This window comes from Vitis vinifera, chromosome 16, assembly GCF_030704535.1.
Source record: "Vitis vinifera cultivar Pinot Noir 40024 chromosome 16, ASM3070453v1".
Classification (NCBI taxonomy): domain Eukaryota; kingdom Viridiplantae; phylum Streptophyta; class Magnoliopsida; order Vitales; family Vitaceae; genus Vitis; species Vitis vinifera.
This window is the reverse complement of record NC_081820.1, coordinates 4,426,464-4,442,524: the sequence shown is the minus strand read 5'-3', so window position 1 is coordinate 4,442,524 and position 16,061 is coordinate 4,426,464. Positions and strand designations below refer to the sequence as shown.

At 37.8% G+C, this 16,061-nt stretch overlaps 1 protein-coding gene across 2 annotated transcripts in view; it reads left to right on the top strand.

Annotated features, from left to right (window-relative positions):
- The first annotated feature begins 2,597 nt into the window (after positions 1-2,597).
- The window catches only part of LOC100249449 (structural maintenance of chromosomes protein 6B), a 97,466-nt gene continuing 84,002 nt past the window's right edge, over positions 2,598-16,061 (top strand). For both annotated transcript variants that reach the window (XM_019226157.2, XM_002278077.4), the window contains exons 1-3: positions 2,598-2,886; positions 2,977-3,082; positions 5,183-5,316. In XM_019226157.2, the coding sequence (XP_019081702.1) occupies positions 2,730-2,886; positions 2,977-3,082; positions 5,183-5,316 (397 nt within the window). In that variant the 5' untranslated portion in view covers positions 2,598-2,729. The remainder of the gene's footprint in view (positions 2,887-2,976; positions 3,083-5,182; positions 5,317-16,061) is intronic.

The window sequence follows — 16,061 nt, the reverse complement described above, 5'->3', positions numbered from 1 at the left end:
ACATTTTTCTTATTTGAATATTTAGGTCACACTTTTTGCACCTTACTATCTAAGTCATATTTTTCGTACCTTAGTACCTAAGTCACATATTCTATACTTAGGTCACCATATGCCTAAATCATCCTTTTTGCACTTTAATAATTATGTTACATTTTCATACCATAGTACCTCTATCATTTTTTTTCATACTTTAATACCTAGGTGATGTTATTTGTACATTTATACTTACGTTACATTTTTCATACCTTAATATCTAGGTCATATTCCTGTACCAAAGTCACATTTTTTATGCCTTAATACATAGGTTACTTTTTTTGTACCTTAGTACCTAGTCCTATTCTTTGTGCCTAAGTCACATTATTTGTAACTAAATACATAAATTACCTTCTTATACCTTAAAAATTAAGTCATTATAGACCCTTCATTTTGTCTCCTTAGCACATACCCTATTAGGTGTTCTTTCAATACTTCACAGTAGTTCACCGATGGCCCATTGCTACTCATAGAACTTACTTTTTTGAGTTGCCTTAGTAAAGTCATGACAACTTGATAGTCTTATGTCATGACTCACCATAGGTCATATCCAATGTGTAATCATACACACTAGTACACTCACAAAAATTCATCTCAATGACCAAAATCAATCATCCTTCATATTAGGAGGTAGTGCCTACAACCTCTAATGGGTTGCCTAGGCCTATGAATTGGTTGCGAACAAGTCATCTACTTGCAAAGAACCTGTGATGTAGATCTTTTGCGCAACTCCTAATGCACCCGAGTCACGTATAATGCAAGAGTTACAAGTCAAAATGTTTACAAGGTATGATGCATGGAATGAAGATAGATAAAAGTGAACTAGAAATTTTATTAATAAATAATAAAATCTAAAAATTTATTACATCATATCATACTTTTAAGGAATCTATCCTAACAATAGTTACTCCTATAAAAAATGGTGGACTTTCAATGGAAGTTCCCACCTTTAGTTGTTCCATAATGGATTAGTAGGATCAAGAGAAAAAAAATTATTTTTATTAAAAAGCTCACTCTAATACCAACTGAAAAACAAGTTTGCAGTAGGGTAACACCTAGGGGGAGATGAATAGGTGTTTTAAATCAAATTAGCCCAAACATTTAATCTTTTTTTATACAATTAACTATGAGAAATTAGGAATGATCAATAATAATCTAACACAAATGAGACAAAGGTTTTTTTACATGGAAAACCCCTACACAAAATATGGAGATAAAAAACCATAGGTGAAGAGACCTCGAATTAACAATTCACTATATGAGAAAATAATACATAAAACCTGACAGATGTTACCCTTAGACTTACTCTCCAAAATCTGTAGTAAATTCCACATCCACGATGTAGTACTTCATGTGTTCCAATGTATCTTGCCTCAACACTTGAGGAGATGCAGATCTCCTCTAATAACTCAACAAAAGTTACATATCTTCTTTAAGAGATTTGGTAACAGCCAACAGGAAGGCAAACTAGGGTTTTCTAAAATGTGAGCATCAAACCCTACAAAGAATTTAGGTGGGTTATATATAGGCTCAAAGGTCTAAAGGATTAGATATAAAATTAACTTAAAAAATAAAATTTCAATTTTCTAAAACACAAACTACCAAAATCTGGCAACCCCAAGATTGAGCGCTCAACTCACTAAAGCATCACTTGAGTGCTTAAATAAGTGCTTGAGTGTTGGTTTCAATGCTTGAGCATTGCAATCAATGCTTGATTTCTCTTGTATTTTTTCAAAAATAAATTTAAACCATTTTTGCACAATTTTAAACATTTGATCCAACCCTTACCCTTTCAAATCTAATTGGTCTATACCCAAACCTTTCCAAACTTACTTGTAATATCTTGGTTGATCAATCAGCAACCTTGTGTCTTTAATGGATAGTAACTATCTAAAAAGAACTTATGCCTGAATGAAAAAAACAAAATTGTTGATCATAAACTACAATGCTCAATGCACTAAGACTTATTTCATTGTTTCCTAGGAAAACTATTCCTAAATTTTTTTGTTTTTCTTAACTTAAACCCAAACATCATGTTGACTTTAATACTATTTGTTATTTGACAGTGTATCTACATTCATGGAAGAATAGAAAATCAATTTATTATATATTCAAAGGAGTAATTATAATCTTAAAACTTTCAAATTTTAAAGTTTCAAAAAAAAAAAAAATAAAAAAAGAAAAGAAAAGATTGACTGTTTTTGGTCAAAATCTTTGCTGTTATTTTTTTATAAGAATATTTCAAATGGGCAAAAACCAATTTTTATAACAAAATCTCATCATAAAGCACTTTCTTTGTAAGAATGGAAAAAATCTTTAAAAAAAAAATTATTTAAATAAAAGATATGAAAAAAGACTTAGAAATATTCCCAAAACCTTCATATATTCAAACAGCGGTTACATTCTAACCAGTCATTACTACTAGTTATTTTATATTACATGACATTGCAATATAAATCTCAATAAGTTACCTATCTCAATCCATTTGGTATATTTCACATTTTTACTTCAAATTTTTAAAAATCCCCACATTTGACAGTCCAAAAATGCGATAAACGTACACATGATTCACACGCGGACAGACACAGCACACCAATTTCCGCTTCCCGCCACTCCTCCATAGTTTCCAGTCACTCGCTCCTTCAATTCTCTCTTTCAAATTTCTAGGGCTCACGGAGGCCCTTACCTACACAACCATGGGAGATTCTACGGTTTTCACCCAACCCCTCTCGGCATCTCATAGATCTTCTGCTGGCATCATCTTAAAGATCCGATTGGAGAACTTCATGTGCCACAGTAGCTTGCAAATCGAGCTCGGCGAGTGGCTCAATTTCGTCACTGGTCAAAATGGAAGTAATTCTCTCTTTCTCTATATCTGTATGCTAGTGTTCAATTGGATGAGTTTTGTTGTGGACATGATTGCTTGATTTTTGATCTTTACAGGTGGTAAGAGCGCGATATTGACTGCGTTGTGCGTTGCGTTCGGGTCCCGAGCTAAAGAAACGCAAAGGGCGACCACGTTGAAGGAGTTCATCAAAACTGGTTGCAGGTTTGTGGCTTTTGGCCTTTGTGTGTGTTGGGGGGTGGGGTAGGGGGGTTTGTTGATTTGTGGAAAGAGTGGTATTTTTTATCATTTATTTTTTGCTAGAGTTTAAATTTCTGTATACAATAAGTTTTATTCTGATTTTGATGCTGGGCATAATCACAAGATCAAGTGAGAATTTCTCATTCTGCATTCTGTTTGCCTCTGGTTTTGTCACAAATCTCCAAATAAAACAATTTCTCAAATATAAACAAACTCCTAAGATCCACTTCAACATTTTGAAACCCTTGCAGCTCAGGCAGTAAGAGATTACCTGGGTAACTTTGTGAGTGCTTGTTTGCTTGTGTCTCTCTATAACCGTTGTAACTAAATTAGGCTATAATCACAAACTTTAAGGGCCTATTTAGGTTTTTTTTTTTCCAAAATGATTCTTTAAAAATAGTTCTCTTATGATTTCAAGAACAAAAGTCTATTTGGGAACTTAGAATTCTCTCAACTTGTTTCTTGAATTTTCAAATATAACTTAAAAATAACTTTTATTCGTAATGCTTTATTTCAATCATTCCCCATATTTAACATTTTTTTTTAAAACCCTTAGAAAACAAGTGAAAACAACCGAAAACAATTAAAATATGTTTTCAGAAAATGCCGTTTTTAGAACAAATTCATTTCCTATCAAAAAATTACCGAACTTTTTTTAGAATCTAGAAAACAATTTATGTTTTTAGGGAACATAGAACTATTTTTATAAACAATTACCAAATGGGCTTTAATTTTACTGAACTTTGTTATCACCAAGGAATTTAGCTATATATAATTCTATAATTATAAACTGTAATGTGTAATATATATATATATATATATATATTACAATTTCTCTTAAAGTTCCAAGTCAAATGAGCGACAAATTCTTCACCTTTCTTCTAATTGCAAAGTTTCATTGTGAGCAATCACTTATGCTTGTCTTTTGTTTAGAAAAGGATCCAAACATACAATGTGGTACATGGCCATCATAAATAGAGGAATAACTTTCTTTTTCACCTTTTTTTTTTCCTTTTTTTTGATGAGACAAAAAGATTAAAGGCATAGTTAGTCCCAATTAGTGCATCTTATGTGTGGGGATTGAAGAGTCAATTAACCATCTCTTTCTACATTGTTTGGTAACTTTGGGGTTATGATATAAGTTGTTCAGTCTAGCTAAGATGGATTAAGTTTCACTTAGGAGTATATGTGACATGATGACCATTTCTTATAAGGCATTGGGGAGTTTCGTTGGAGGCAAGACCCTTTGGCAAATCGCTTTCCTCACATTGCCTTCGCTTGTTTGTGAGATAGAAATGCTATGATCTCTAAGAAAAAGTAGAGGATAGTATAGATGTTGTGGAATTTACTTTGCTTCTATTCCTCATTTTGGGCCTCTTGTATTGTTGCATTTAAAGGCATTCAACTTAATTTTATTCAACTCAATTGGCGTTCGGTTTGTAATTCAAAAGCATTGGACGACAATGAGAGGAGCTTTGTTCGAAATTGATTCATAGCGTTTAGTGGACTAAACTTTTTTGTGTAGGTCTCCTTGTATAGTGGAGGAGTTCGAGTCATACTTTGATCAAATTCCTATATTTTATGGGGAGGACCCCTTATCTTTCTCTTGTACTTCTCATCCATAATTAATATATCCTTATTTCTGATATGAAAAAAAAGGATTAAAGGCTTAAAATCTTAAGAGAAGTCTGATGCAACATGTCATTTTGTGTTGGACACAACACATTGTCTCTATATTAGGAATGAAGAACTTTGCATATGAATATTTTTGCCCTTGTCTCTTTAGGTTATTCTTTTTGTTTCTATTAGGTTATTATTTTTCTTTTACTTCGGCCCATGTTTTCGAAGGGGTGGCACCTTAAAATGTTCTTTTCATAGGTTACATGCGATCTATATTACTTTTTCTACTTTTTCACAGTTCTTCTTTTACTTCTGGTTTTGCACTTTGTATGGTTTAGCATATCAAATTATAATGTAGTTTCTTTGTCTTTTTGGAAACTACATGCTGTGATAAAGTTTTATTACTTTACTGTTATTTATTTATATGTATATGTTCCTTTGCAGTTATGCGGTTATTCAAGTGGAAATAAAAAATGAAGGGGAGGACGCCTTTAAGCCAGAGATATATGGTGATGTCATAATTGTGGAACGTCGGATTTCTGTATCTACCAGCTCCACTGTTTTGAAGGATCACCAAGGTTTTGTTTGTGTATTCTATCCTATCATTATATTGCAAATATACATATATATTTTAATATTAGAAAAGAAGTTGGTTTCAAGAGGAAGCTGGGAAACCATTATTCTCCCTTCACCTCCAAGGGGACACAAGAATATGAATGGAAGCTTGATAAAAAGAATATTAATGAAAGTTTGGAATACTGTAATGTTTTAGGTTGAAATTTACTTTGTTATTTTTCCAATAATTATTCTCAATCAGATGGCTCATTGGAGTACATCTGAGGGAAAGTTCTGTTGGTATGAGTTATGCTAATTGAACTCATGTTCTTGAACTGTTGCCTGAAATGGCATTGGAGGCACTGTTCCAGCCTGTGTTATCTGAACTCAGGTATGATTGTGAGGTGTTCATGTGCTCTTAGGTGTTAGATTTGCATACTTCCTAGATCATTAGAGACAAGTATAGAACTAAATAAACTAGTTGTCACTATTTATCATTCTGTAATCATTCAATAGCCTTGGCTAAACTGAAGCATATAAATAAAGTAAAATTTCTTAAAGTTAATTAGAATGAATTAGGAAATTGTTCTTTTCCTTTTTCTGAAACACTGTTGGTTACAAATGTAGCCGATAGGCAATGTTAGAGTGCATCCTGTATTTCAACTCTTTCCATGTCAAGTAGAATATAGAGACTTTGCATGCTTTGAAGTGTCCATGTGTTGTGGAGGTTCTAGTTTATACCAAGCCGCTGATTAAGGAAATTATGCTAGAATCAAACTCGTATATTTTGAGCTGTTTTTGGAGATGTTGTAAGGCATTGCTCTAGCTTATTTTGGGCCAACAGGTATCATGGTATGAGGGTTGATATTTCATTAATAGCAGAAGTGTTGCAAGACCAGTTCTTTGTGGATTAGGAATTCTCAAGTTGAAAGAGATGCTTTAATGGTCATTGGATGGATCTAAAAGGGATCATGAGGCCCTAAGATATACTAGCTGAGAGAAATTAGGGACTGTTTTGCCACCTTGGATGGAGGTAGCTGAGTGATGGGGAAAGCTAACCATCAAGGAGCTATCACTTCAGAAGCGCCTTTTAGGGTCAATTCTTTCCATGGAGTTTTGTCTTTTTGAAAGTATTTATTTATTTATTTTTAATTATTGTGATTGTTGGTTTTTTCCTCTTTTCCTTACTTTTTCTCCTCACCCTTCTTTATTTTGGTTTTATATTCCTAATAAAATTTTAATTGGCTGTAACGGAGATAGTAATAGTTGGATAGTAATTGTGGTTTTCTTAGGAAAAGATTTCCAGATTTTTCATTGATTATAAACTTGGTATACAGGGCTGAATATATACATGGTATTGCTAAAAATAAAAAGGGAAATAAAGACTACCAGCTAGGCTATGAAGACTAACTTATCTCTACAACTAATACAACTAATTTCCTATAATATCCTGACTAATAAATTACAGAAATCAGATTAGCCAGCTAATATACAATTATAACCAAAACTCTAATTTAGGAAAAATGATTCTTGATCGATTCTCTACACTCCCCCTCAAGTTGGATGGTAGATATCTTCCATTCCCAACTTTCTTGTGAACTCCTTGAATTGATGTCTAGTAAGCCCTTTTGTTAATGTTAATATAATTGCTACCTGATTACTTGAAGAAACATGAGACAAGTTTATAAGCCCAACTTCTATCTTCTCTTTGATGAAGTGTCGATCAATCTCCACGTGCTTGGTTCTATCATGCTAAACTAGGTTATGTGCAATACTAATGACAGCTTTATTGTCACAATAGAGCTTCATTGGTATCAACAAGGGCCTTCTCAATTCACTCATCGGCGACTTTATCTAGATAAGCTCACAAATTCCAAGAGCCAATGCTCTAAATTCAGCTTCCGTGATAGACCTAGCAACAACTGCTTGCTTCTTACTTCTCCACGTTATTAGATTCCCTCCTAGGAATGTACAATAACCTAAGGTAGACCTTCTATCATCTACAAAACTTGCTCAATCAACATCAGTAAAAGCTTCCACATCTAAACTCTTGTCTTGTTTAGAGAATAATTGTCCTCTTCCAGGAGATCCTTTGAGATACCTCAGGATTCTAAATATTGCTTGTAGATGATCTTCTTTGGGATTGTGCATAAACTGGCTTACTAAACTAATAGTAAAGGCAATGTCTGGATGAGTGTGTGAGAGGTAAATTAACTTCCCCACTAGTCTTTGATAACTTCTTTATCAACCTCCTTGCCACTTGTATGAATACTCATCTTAATGTTTACATCTATTAGGGTGTCAATAGGTTTGCATCCTAACATGCTCTTTAAGAAGATCTAGAACATACTTCCTTTGAGACAAGACAATTCCCTTTTCTTGATCGAGCTATACCTCAATACCTAAGAAACATTGCAAATTTCCTTGGTCTTTGATTTCAAATGACTGTGCCAAAGCTTTCTTCAATCTCAGCATCTTTCCTTCATCACTTCCTGTGAGGATAAGGTCATCAACATAAACTATCAAAATAATTATTTTACCATTACAAGAATGTTTGTAAAACATTGTGTGGTCGATTTGCCCTTGAGTATATTCCATGCTCTTCACCGATTGAGTGAACTTTTCGAATTAAGCCCTTGGCGACTGCTTAAAGCCATACAAAGATTTCTTTTGCCTACACCCCTTTACTCTACCCAATTGATCTTCAAAACCTGGCGGCAACTCCATGAACACCTCTTCTTCCAAATCACCATGTAAGAAGGCATTTTTTTTACATCAAGTTGTTATAGAGGCCAATCCATCTTTGTTGCAATAGACAATGGGACTCTTACTGTATTCATCTTTGCTACTGGGGCAAAGGTCTCTTGGTGATCAATACCAAATGTCTGGGTGTAACCTTTAGCCACTAGTCTTGCTTTATGTATTTCTATGCTTCCATTTGCTTTGAACTTGACTGTGAACACCCACTTGCACCCCACTGGAAGATTAGTAACTTCCCAAGTATAATTTTTAAAGAGAGCTTTCATCTCTTCATTAACTGCTTCTCACCATTCTAGAACCTGCAATGCTTCATGAACAACATGAGGAATCCTAACATGAGACAGATTATGGTAGATGCTCTAAATGAGCCATTTAAAGCACCATAGGGAACAAATTGAGCAATAGTATGTTGTGCGCAGGATCGGTTAGATTTTTTGAGAGCAATAGGTAAATCAAGATCATCAAATAAGGGTTTAGGAGTTGGATTTGTCTGAGTGTTCGACTCTGTTTTAAGAGTTGAAGATTGACCCTCTATAGGAGGTGATGGATTTCTTCCTCTTCTACTGTAATATGTAATCCACTCCTCCTTCTCAATTTTTTCTTCTGGCTCTCTTCCTTCCTTTTTTTCTTCTTTATTTTCTGGCTCTCTTGCTTTTTTTCTTCAATTGAAATATTTTCAAGAATTCCTCCAATTTCTCCTGGGATACTTCCTAAAAATTCTCTTCTCCTCTAATCTCCCCTTGAAGAGAATTTTGGGTGCTATAATGCTAGTTCTCTAAGAAAGATACATCCATAGATGTAAAATACTTTCGTAATTGTGGGTGATAACACTTATAACCTTTTTGAGTTGGGTAATATCCAAGGAAAATGCATTTTTGTGCCTTAGGATCAAACTTGCTATGATTGTGGCCATGGATATGGACAAAAGCTGTGCAGCCAAAAACCTTAGGAGTAAGGGATGAAAATAAATGATGAGAGGCAGTGAAACATTGTTTTAGGGTATTTATGGGAGTTTCATCTTTTAGGACATGGGTTGACATTCTATTGATCAAATAGGATGTTGTCAAAATAGCTTCTCCCCAGAACACCTTTGGAATGTTCATTTGGAACATCATGGCATGGGCAACTTCAAGAAGGTGATGATTTTTTCTTTCCGACATTCTATTTTGCTGTGGAGTGTCAATACATGATGAATGATGAATGATTCTTTCTTTTTGTAGATACTCTCCTAGAATATTTGAGTAATACTCTCTCCCATTATTTGTGGGAAGGATCTTAAACACATCAGCAGATCATCTTGTGAAATTGTTTAAACACACAAGCAAATTCAAACTTTTCTTTCAACAAATACACCCAACACACTCTAGTGTGATCATCAGTGAATGTTATAAACCAACGAACTCCAGTAGTAGTTTTAACACAAGAGGGTCCCTAAATATCACTATGAATTAACATGAAAGGACAAATTTTTTCATGAATTTGAATGGGAAAAGAAGCCTTATGATGTTTGACATACTCACAATTCTCGCATTTAAATTGAGAAATATCTTTATTCTTGAATAGACTAGGAAACAATAGTTTTAGATAAGAGAAACTAGGGTGTTGTGGTCTACAATGCCACAACCGGATTTCTTTATTCTCTCCTTCGAGGCCTTTACAGCTTGATCAGACAAGACTTGCACTGAAGAAATCGCCTTCCTAAGGGCTTCCCGCCCAATGCCTTTAACACCCTCAGGAACAACTAGAACTAGAGGTTTCCTTTTTGTAACAATTTCTGTAATTTTCATGAATCTCCCTCTACTATTGAAACAAATCTCCATCAAATGAGTCCTAGTCTTTTTTTTTTGATCAGAAACGAAGAGAAATATATTAATAAAAGGAAAGATACAAGAGAAAGAAAAGAAAAAAGAAACAAAAGAAACCACTAGAAGGATGAGAGGTCCTTCCTACACAATCTGAACAACAGAAAAAACACCCAACAATAGCTAAAAACAAAGAGAAACCCCCACAAACTCAAACTCTTGAAGCGCAAACCTCACTCCAGTTGAGTTGTAACACATTTAGAGGAACTCCTCTAAAAGCTGCAGAACAAGAAGCCCAAAGAGTGGAGTAGAACAAAATCAAATCCCATAATGTCTCTTCCGATCTCCCCTTATCCTCAAAAATCCTATTGTTTCGCTCTTGCCACACTATCCAAACCAAAGTAAGGCAAGCAACTTGCCAAAGAGTCTTGCCTCTTAAAGAGTTCCCCAAGCCTTTAAAAGCAATAACCAACATATCCTCAAAACTCCTTGGAGGGACCCAATCCAACCCAGCTAGCTTGAACAACTTGTTCTAGAGTCCAATGGTAACAGGACAATGAAGAAAAAGGTGATCAATTGACTCTCCATTTCCTTTGCAAAGAATGCACCATTGAGGACAGAGGGACTTGTAGGGTCTTCTCAATTGCAACTTATCATTGGTGTTCACCTTCCCATGAGCTACTATCCAAGCGAGGGCCTTAACCTTTGAAGGGACTTTTGAACTCCACAAAAACTTGGCCGGAAGGAACAAAATAGGATTAGAGACTTTTGACAAGGCCAAGAAAAAAGATTTCACTGAAAACAAGCCTGATGAAGACAAAGACCACGCTCTAGAATCTGCCAGAGAAGGAGAGAAACGCACTGAACTGAGGGAGGACATTAATCTCTGAAGGAGATCAATTTCTGAATCGGTAAGATTGCGACGAAAATTTAAATTCCAAGCCAATGGAAAGGAATTGCCAAGGACATTTGAAACAGTGAGGTTTTTCACAGAAATAACTCTGTAAAGATCAGCAAATTGCGAGCACAAAGATTGGTTACCCCACCAAAGATCTTCCCAAAAACGAATTCTCTCCCCATTGCCCACCACTAGGCGAACAAAAGGGGAAAATTCCTGGAAAACTTGAGCAATAGCCTTCCAAGGACATCTGTGTGACCATCTAACCACCATGTTGGCGTCCCATCCATTAGGATGTGTCCCATATATACTCCCTATAACCTTATGCCAAAGACCACTCCTTTCTCTAGGGAATCTCCAAAGCCATTTCCCTAAGAGAGCAATATTTCTCAAAGAAATCTTCCCAAAACCCAAACCTCCCGACTCCTTTGGTCTGCTAACAACCTCCCATCTGACAAGATGATCTTTCTTCCCTTCCCCTGCCCCAGACCAAAGAAAATTCCTTTGCATCTTCTCAATCTTTGAAGCAATTGAAGCTGGGATTTTAAAGAGGGAGAGGAAGTAACTAGGGATGTGAGACAAACAAGACTGAATTAACGTAATCCTCCCTCCCAAAGACAAATAGGCCTTTTTCCACCCATCCAATCTTCTCGAAATTCTCTCAACCACCGGGTCCCAAAAGCCTATTGTCTTTGGGTTCCCTCCCAAAGGAAGACCTAAATAAGATAACGGCCACTCAGACACTCTACAATCAAAAACCGAGGCCAGACTAGACAATAGCTCCTGCCTAGTGTTAATACCTGAAATGGTGCTTTTCTCTAAGTTGATTTTTAAACCAGAAACTTGCCCGAAAACCAAAAGGATAATCTTGAGGTTTTGAAGATGTTCCATAGAGGCTTTAGAGAAAAAGATAGTGTCATCTGCAAACTGTAACAAAGACACTCTTGTCCTATCCCTCCCCACAGAAAAACCCTCAGTAAGCCCAGTTTCCTCTGCTCTGAACAACATCCTACTTAGAACATCTGCCACTAAAGTAAAAAGGAAAGGAGAGAGAGGGTCTCCTTGTCTCAAACCTCTAGAAGCCTTAACCCAACCCTTTGCATTCCCATTAACTAGGATTGCAAAACTAGAAGAAGACAAACAACCCCTTATCCACGATCTCCATTTCTGGCTGAACCCCTTCCTTTGAAGCACATGATCTAAGAAGCCCCAATCCACATAATCATAGGCCTTCTCAAAATCGATTTTGAAAACAATTCCTTCCTCCCCTGACCTTCTTTTCTCATCCACCACTTCATTGGCTATCAACACAGCATCTAGAATGTGTCGCCCTTCAACAAAGGCTCCTTGAGAACCAGAGATTGTTTCATGAAGAACTTTGCGTAAACGCCCTGATAAGACCTTAGCAATTATCTTATACAAACTTGTAACCAAGCTAATAGGTCTATAATCTGAGATTTTAAAAGATTGACTTTTCTTAGGCACCAAAGCAATGAAGGTCGCATTTGTACTTTGGTTTATTACCCCATTGGTGTGGAACTCGAGAAACACCCTCATAAGATCCTCTTTTATCACATCCCAACACTCTTGATAAACTGTAATAGTAAAACCATCAGGACCAGGGGCCTTTTCCTTATTCAATTGGAAAACTGCCATACGAACCTCCTCTTCAGTAAAAGGCCTATCCAGCCAAACTCCACTCTCTCCAGAAATAGGGACCCAGTCAATTCCTTCAACCCTCCAAGACTCACCTACAGGTTTGGAATAAAGATTCCCAAAGAAATTAACAATCTCCTCAGAAATATCCTCAATGTTGTTTAAAGTCTCCCCCCTCTCAGAAATCAGAGACTTAATGAACTTCCTACTTCTCCTACCTGTGGCCACTCTATGAAAGAATTTAGAGTTACAATCCCCTTCTTTAATCCACTTAACCCTAGATTTTTGTCTCCATTGAACCTCTTCCTTTAATAACACATCCTCTAACTCCCTTCTTCTTAAGGTCCTTTCTAACACCAAATCAGAATTCAAATTCCCTTCTTGTTCAATTAGATCAATTCTACTTAGGTCCGTAAGAATGAGCTTTTTCCTCTCTTTTAAATCTCCAAAGGTCATTATATTCCACTCTTTCAACTTTGACTTAACAAACTTTAATTTCCTCATAAACTTATGACCTTCCCACCCTTCACCCGTACACTCTTGCCACCAAACTCTAAACTTCTCCTTAAACTCAGGATGGAGCAACCACATATTCTCAAACCTAAAAGGAGTCGGACCCCACTTTAAAGGATTAGTTTCCAAACAAATAGGGCTATGGTCAGAGGTCCATCTAGGAAGCGCCTCTTGAAAACTTTGAGAGAAAAAGGTATCCCACTCAGAAGAAAACAAGAATCTATCCAATCTCTTACAAATAGGGTCAGCTTGCATGTTTGACCATGTAAAAGCCGCATTCCTTAGAGGGGGGTCAAGCAAGCCACTCTCCCTTATAAACTCATCAAAACACCTCATGTTGAAAGTTAATCTAGTTTCCCCCAATTTCTCAGATATCCTCCTAATAACATTAAAATCCCCTCCTACACACCACCTTGGGAAGGTTAGACCATATAGGTCTTGAAGCTCCAACCAAAAGTCCTTCCTCCACAACGGATTAATCGGGCCATACACTGAAGTTAACCAAAAAGATCCTTCTTCACCAGAATTAAACTTCACAGTTACAGAAAAAGATCCTAACACCTTCTCTGTACACTCGAACTTGCTAGAATCCCACAAAATCACAATCCCCCCTGACGCCCCACAGGCTGGAAGAGCAGCCCACTCCACTCTCTTGCCTTTTCAAACACTGCTCACAAACCTCCGGTCCCAAGTTTCCCTCTTTGTTTCCTGAAGCATCACAATATCTGGATTTTGAGTACTTAAAAACCTTCTGACTATCCTCCTTTTCTTCTTGGATCCTAATCCTCTCGTATTCCAGCTTAATATCTTCATATAAACCAAAAACAACCCAGCACAACCAGCACCCAAACCTAATCCTCTCCTCGATTTCCAGAAGCATTTTTCCTCTTCCTTCTGAAATAAACCTTGTCCGCAAAAGAATTACTCTGGTTTTCTTCTTCCGCACCTTTTCCATTTTCTCTGACAATTCTGATCCTCAAACTCTCCAAAATCGACTGAACCTTGACCATTTTTCCAGGCGTGAGTCCCTCAACCTGAAAACCTTCCAACGGGAGGATGGGAGGTTCTGGGTTTGGGGACTGAGCCTTCCCTGAGACACAAAGCTTCTCTGGGCTACTTAGAGAGTCCTTAAATAAAGGCCAGTCTTCAGAATTTCGGTTAGAGGTTTCTAGGGGAAACGCCACTCCTTCAGAACGGGACACGCCAACAAGACGACTGGGCTCAACAACAGCAATTTTCGGAAAGGGACTACGCTGAGAGACAAGGCTTGACTCCAACGGAATCGGAGAAAAAGCCTGACATCGAGAAGGAATAACTGAAGAAACAGAGGAGTCGGAAAGAATATTTGGATTAAAAGCCCCAACCAAAGGAAGATCCTTCTCAGAGAGAGCTAAGGAAGGAGGACGTACCTTTTTTACCCAGTTGCATGGCGAGATCCCTTCGTCTCCCTCTGTCCCCCCAGTGAAACGTCGGGATTTTTCTGAAACAGGAGAAAGGGCGCCCTTTTTGAAGACTGATCTGCCCCAAATAAAGCCTCGATTTGCTTCCGGTGCGCCATCCCCATCTAGGTTGCGCTTCGGGACAATAGACGTCACCTTTAGGCTCGGCGGCCAACTCCTCGCCTTGCGTCTTGCAGTAACTGAGTTGCCTTTTAGCTTTGCTGACTCTTGAGAATGAGCTATCGGCATCACCTCCTTTGCAGAGGTTCCTGATCGCTGAAGCTTTGAAGACGAAGGCGTTGCTGGGCCACCATTAGAAGACCCTGCTTCAGTTTCGTGGACTGGACCCGCAGAAGGCCCAATGTTCTTCTCCTCAAAATGGGCCCTAGCAAAACGGCCTTTAAAAAAGGCTTCTGGTTTTGTTGGCCCGTCAACACTTCCCGCCGTTGGGCCCAAGCAGCTCTTCCCCTTTCCTTTCTCCACTTCGGTATCTGAATTTGAAACTGAAGACCGAGCACGGGAGCGATGACGAGGCCTCCATCTGTGGTACTCATTATCCCTAGCAATAGCTCGTAGCCCTTCAGCATTCTTTGGCCTCTGATAGACGCAACCTTCCGCTGACGTTACTTCGTCCTTGCTGCGATTTGACTCTGGCCTGAGAAGAACGTCTTCTTCAGCTTCTCCGATGACGGAGACTGCAACCGTAAATGACCAAGCTCCGTCTTCCACCTCTAGCAAAGCTGGTAGCACGACATTTGGATGCATCTCCACCCACATCTTTACCTTCGACAAGTCTACGAGTTTCAGAGTTTCCTTTGCCACCTTCGTTACCCTCCCCCATTTCTGCAAAATGTACCTCAACTGAAACTCATCCCACATAGATGGAAAGGAAGGCCTCTCAGCTCTAACCAACCCCTTCTAAACTTTCCACCAACAACAGAGTTTTCTTTTGGTGACCATCTCCTCAACGCAACAACCCTTCCTCTCACTGTTAAACTCCCTTGATCTTGAAACCACATAGCTCTCCTTGCAGAATCCACAAAAAAGCACCCCTTGTATTCGGAAATGGGGGTTACAGACACCATCCCTTTCGTACCCATCATCCTCGCAATAACTTTCCCTACATCAAACCAATCCAGAATTTTTCCTTTACTTTCGCAAATTACAGCTCTTGCCCATCTTCCAACTGGCATCGAAGCTCCGTTTCTATGTCCTTTCTCTGCAACCACATCTGCATAGGACCGCCCTTCTCTGTACATTCCTTTGCTCACCTGAGACTCTTTATCCTTCTCCTTCGAGGCTCTTACAGCCTGATCAGACACTTCTTGGACTCTGGAAATCGCCTTTCTAAGGGTTTCCCACCCATTGCCTTTAACACCCTCAAGAACAACTAGCACTAGAGATTTTCTCTTTGCAACAATTTCTGTAATTTTCATAAATCTCCCTCTACTATTGAAGCAAATCTCCATCAAATGCGTCCTCGATTTGCTCCTAATCTTCCGAGTAAAACCCCCGGAAGCCTCCAACTCCACAGCTTTCTTCAAATGTTCCAACAACCAATCCAACTCCTCCTCTCCAAATCCTAACGAAACAACAAAACCTCGACTTCTCTCTGTTATTGAAAACCACATTCCCCCATTGATGCCTTCAAACTTTACCTGAAAAGCCTTTCTTTCCACATCAAATCTTTCCATCATCCC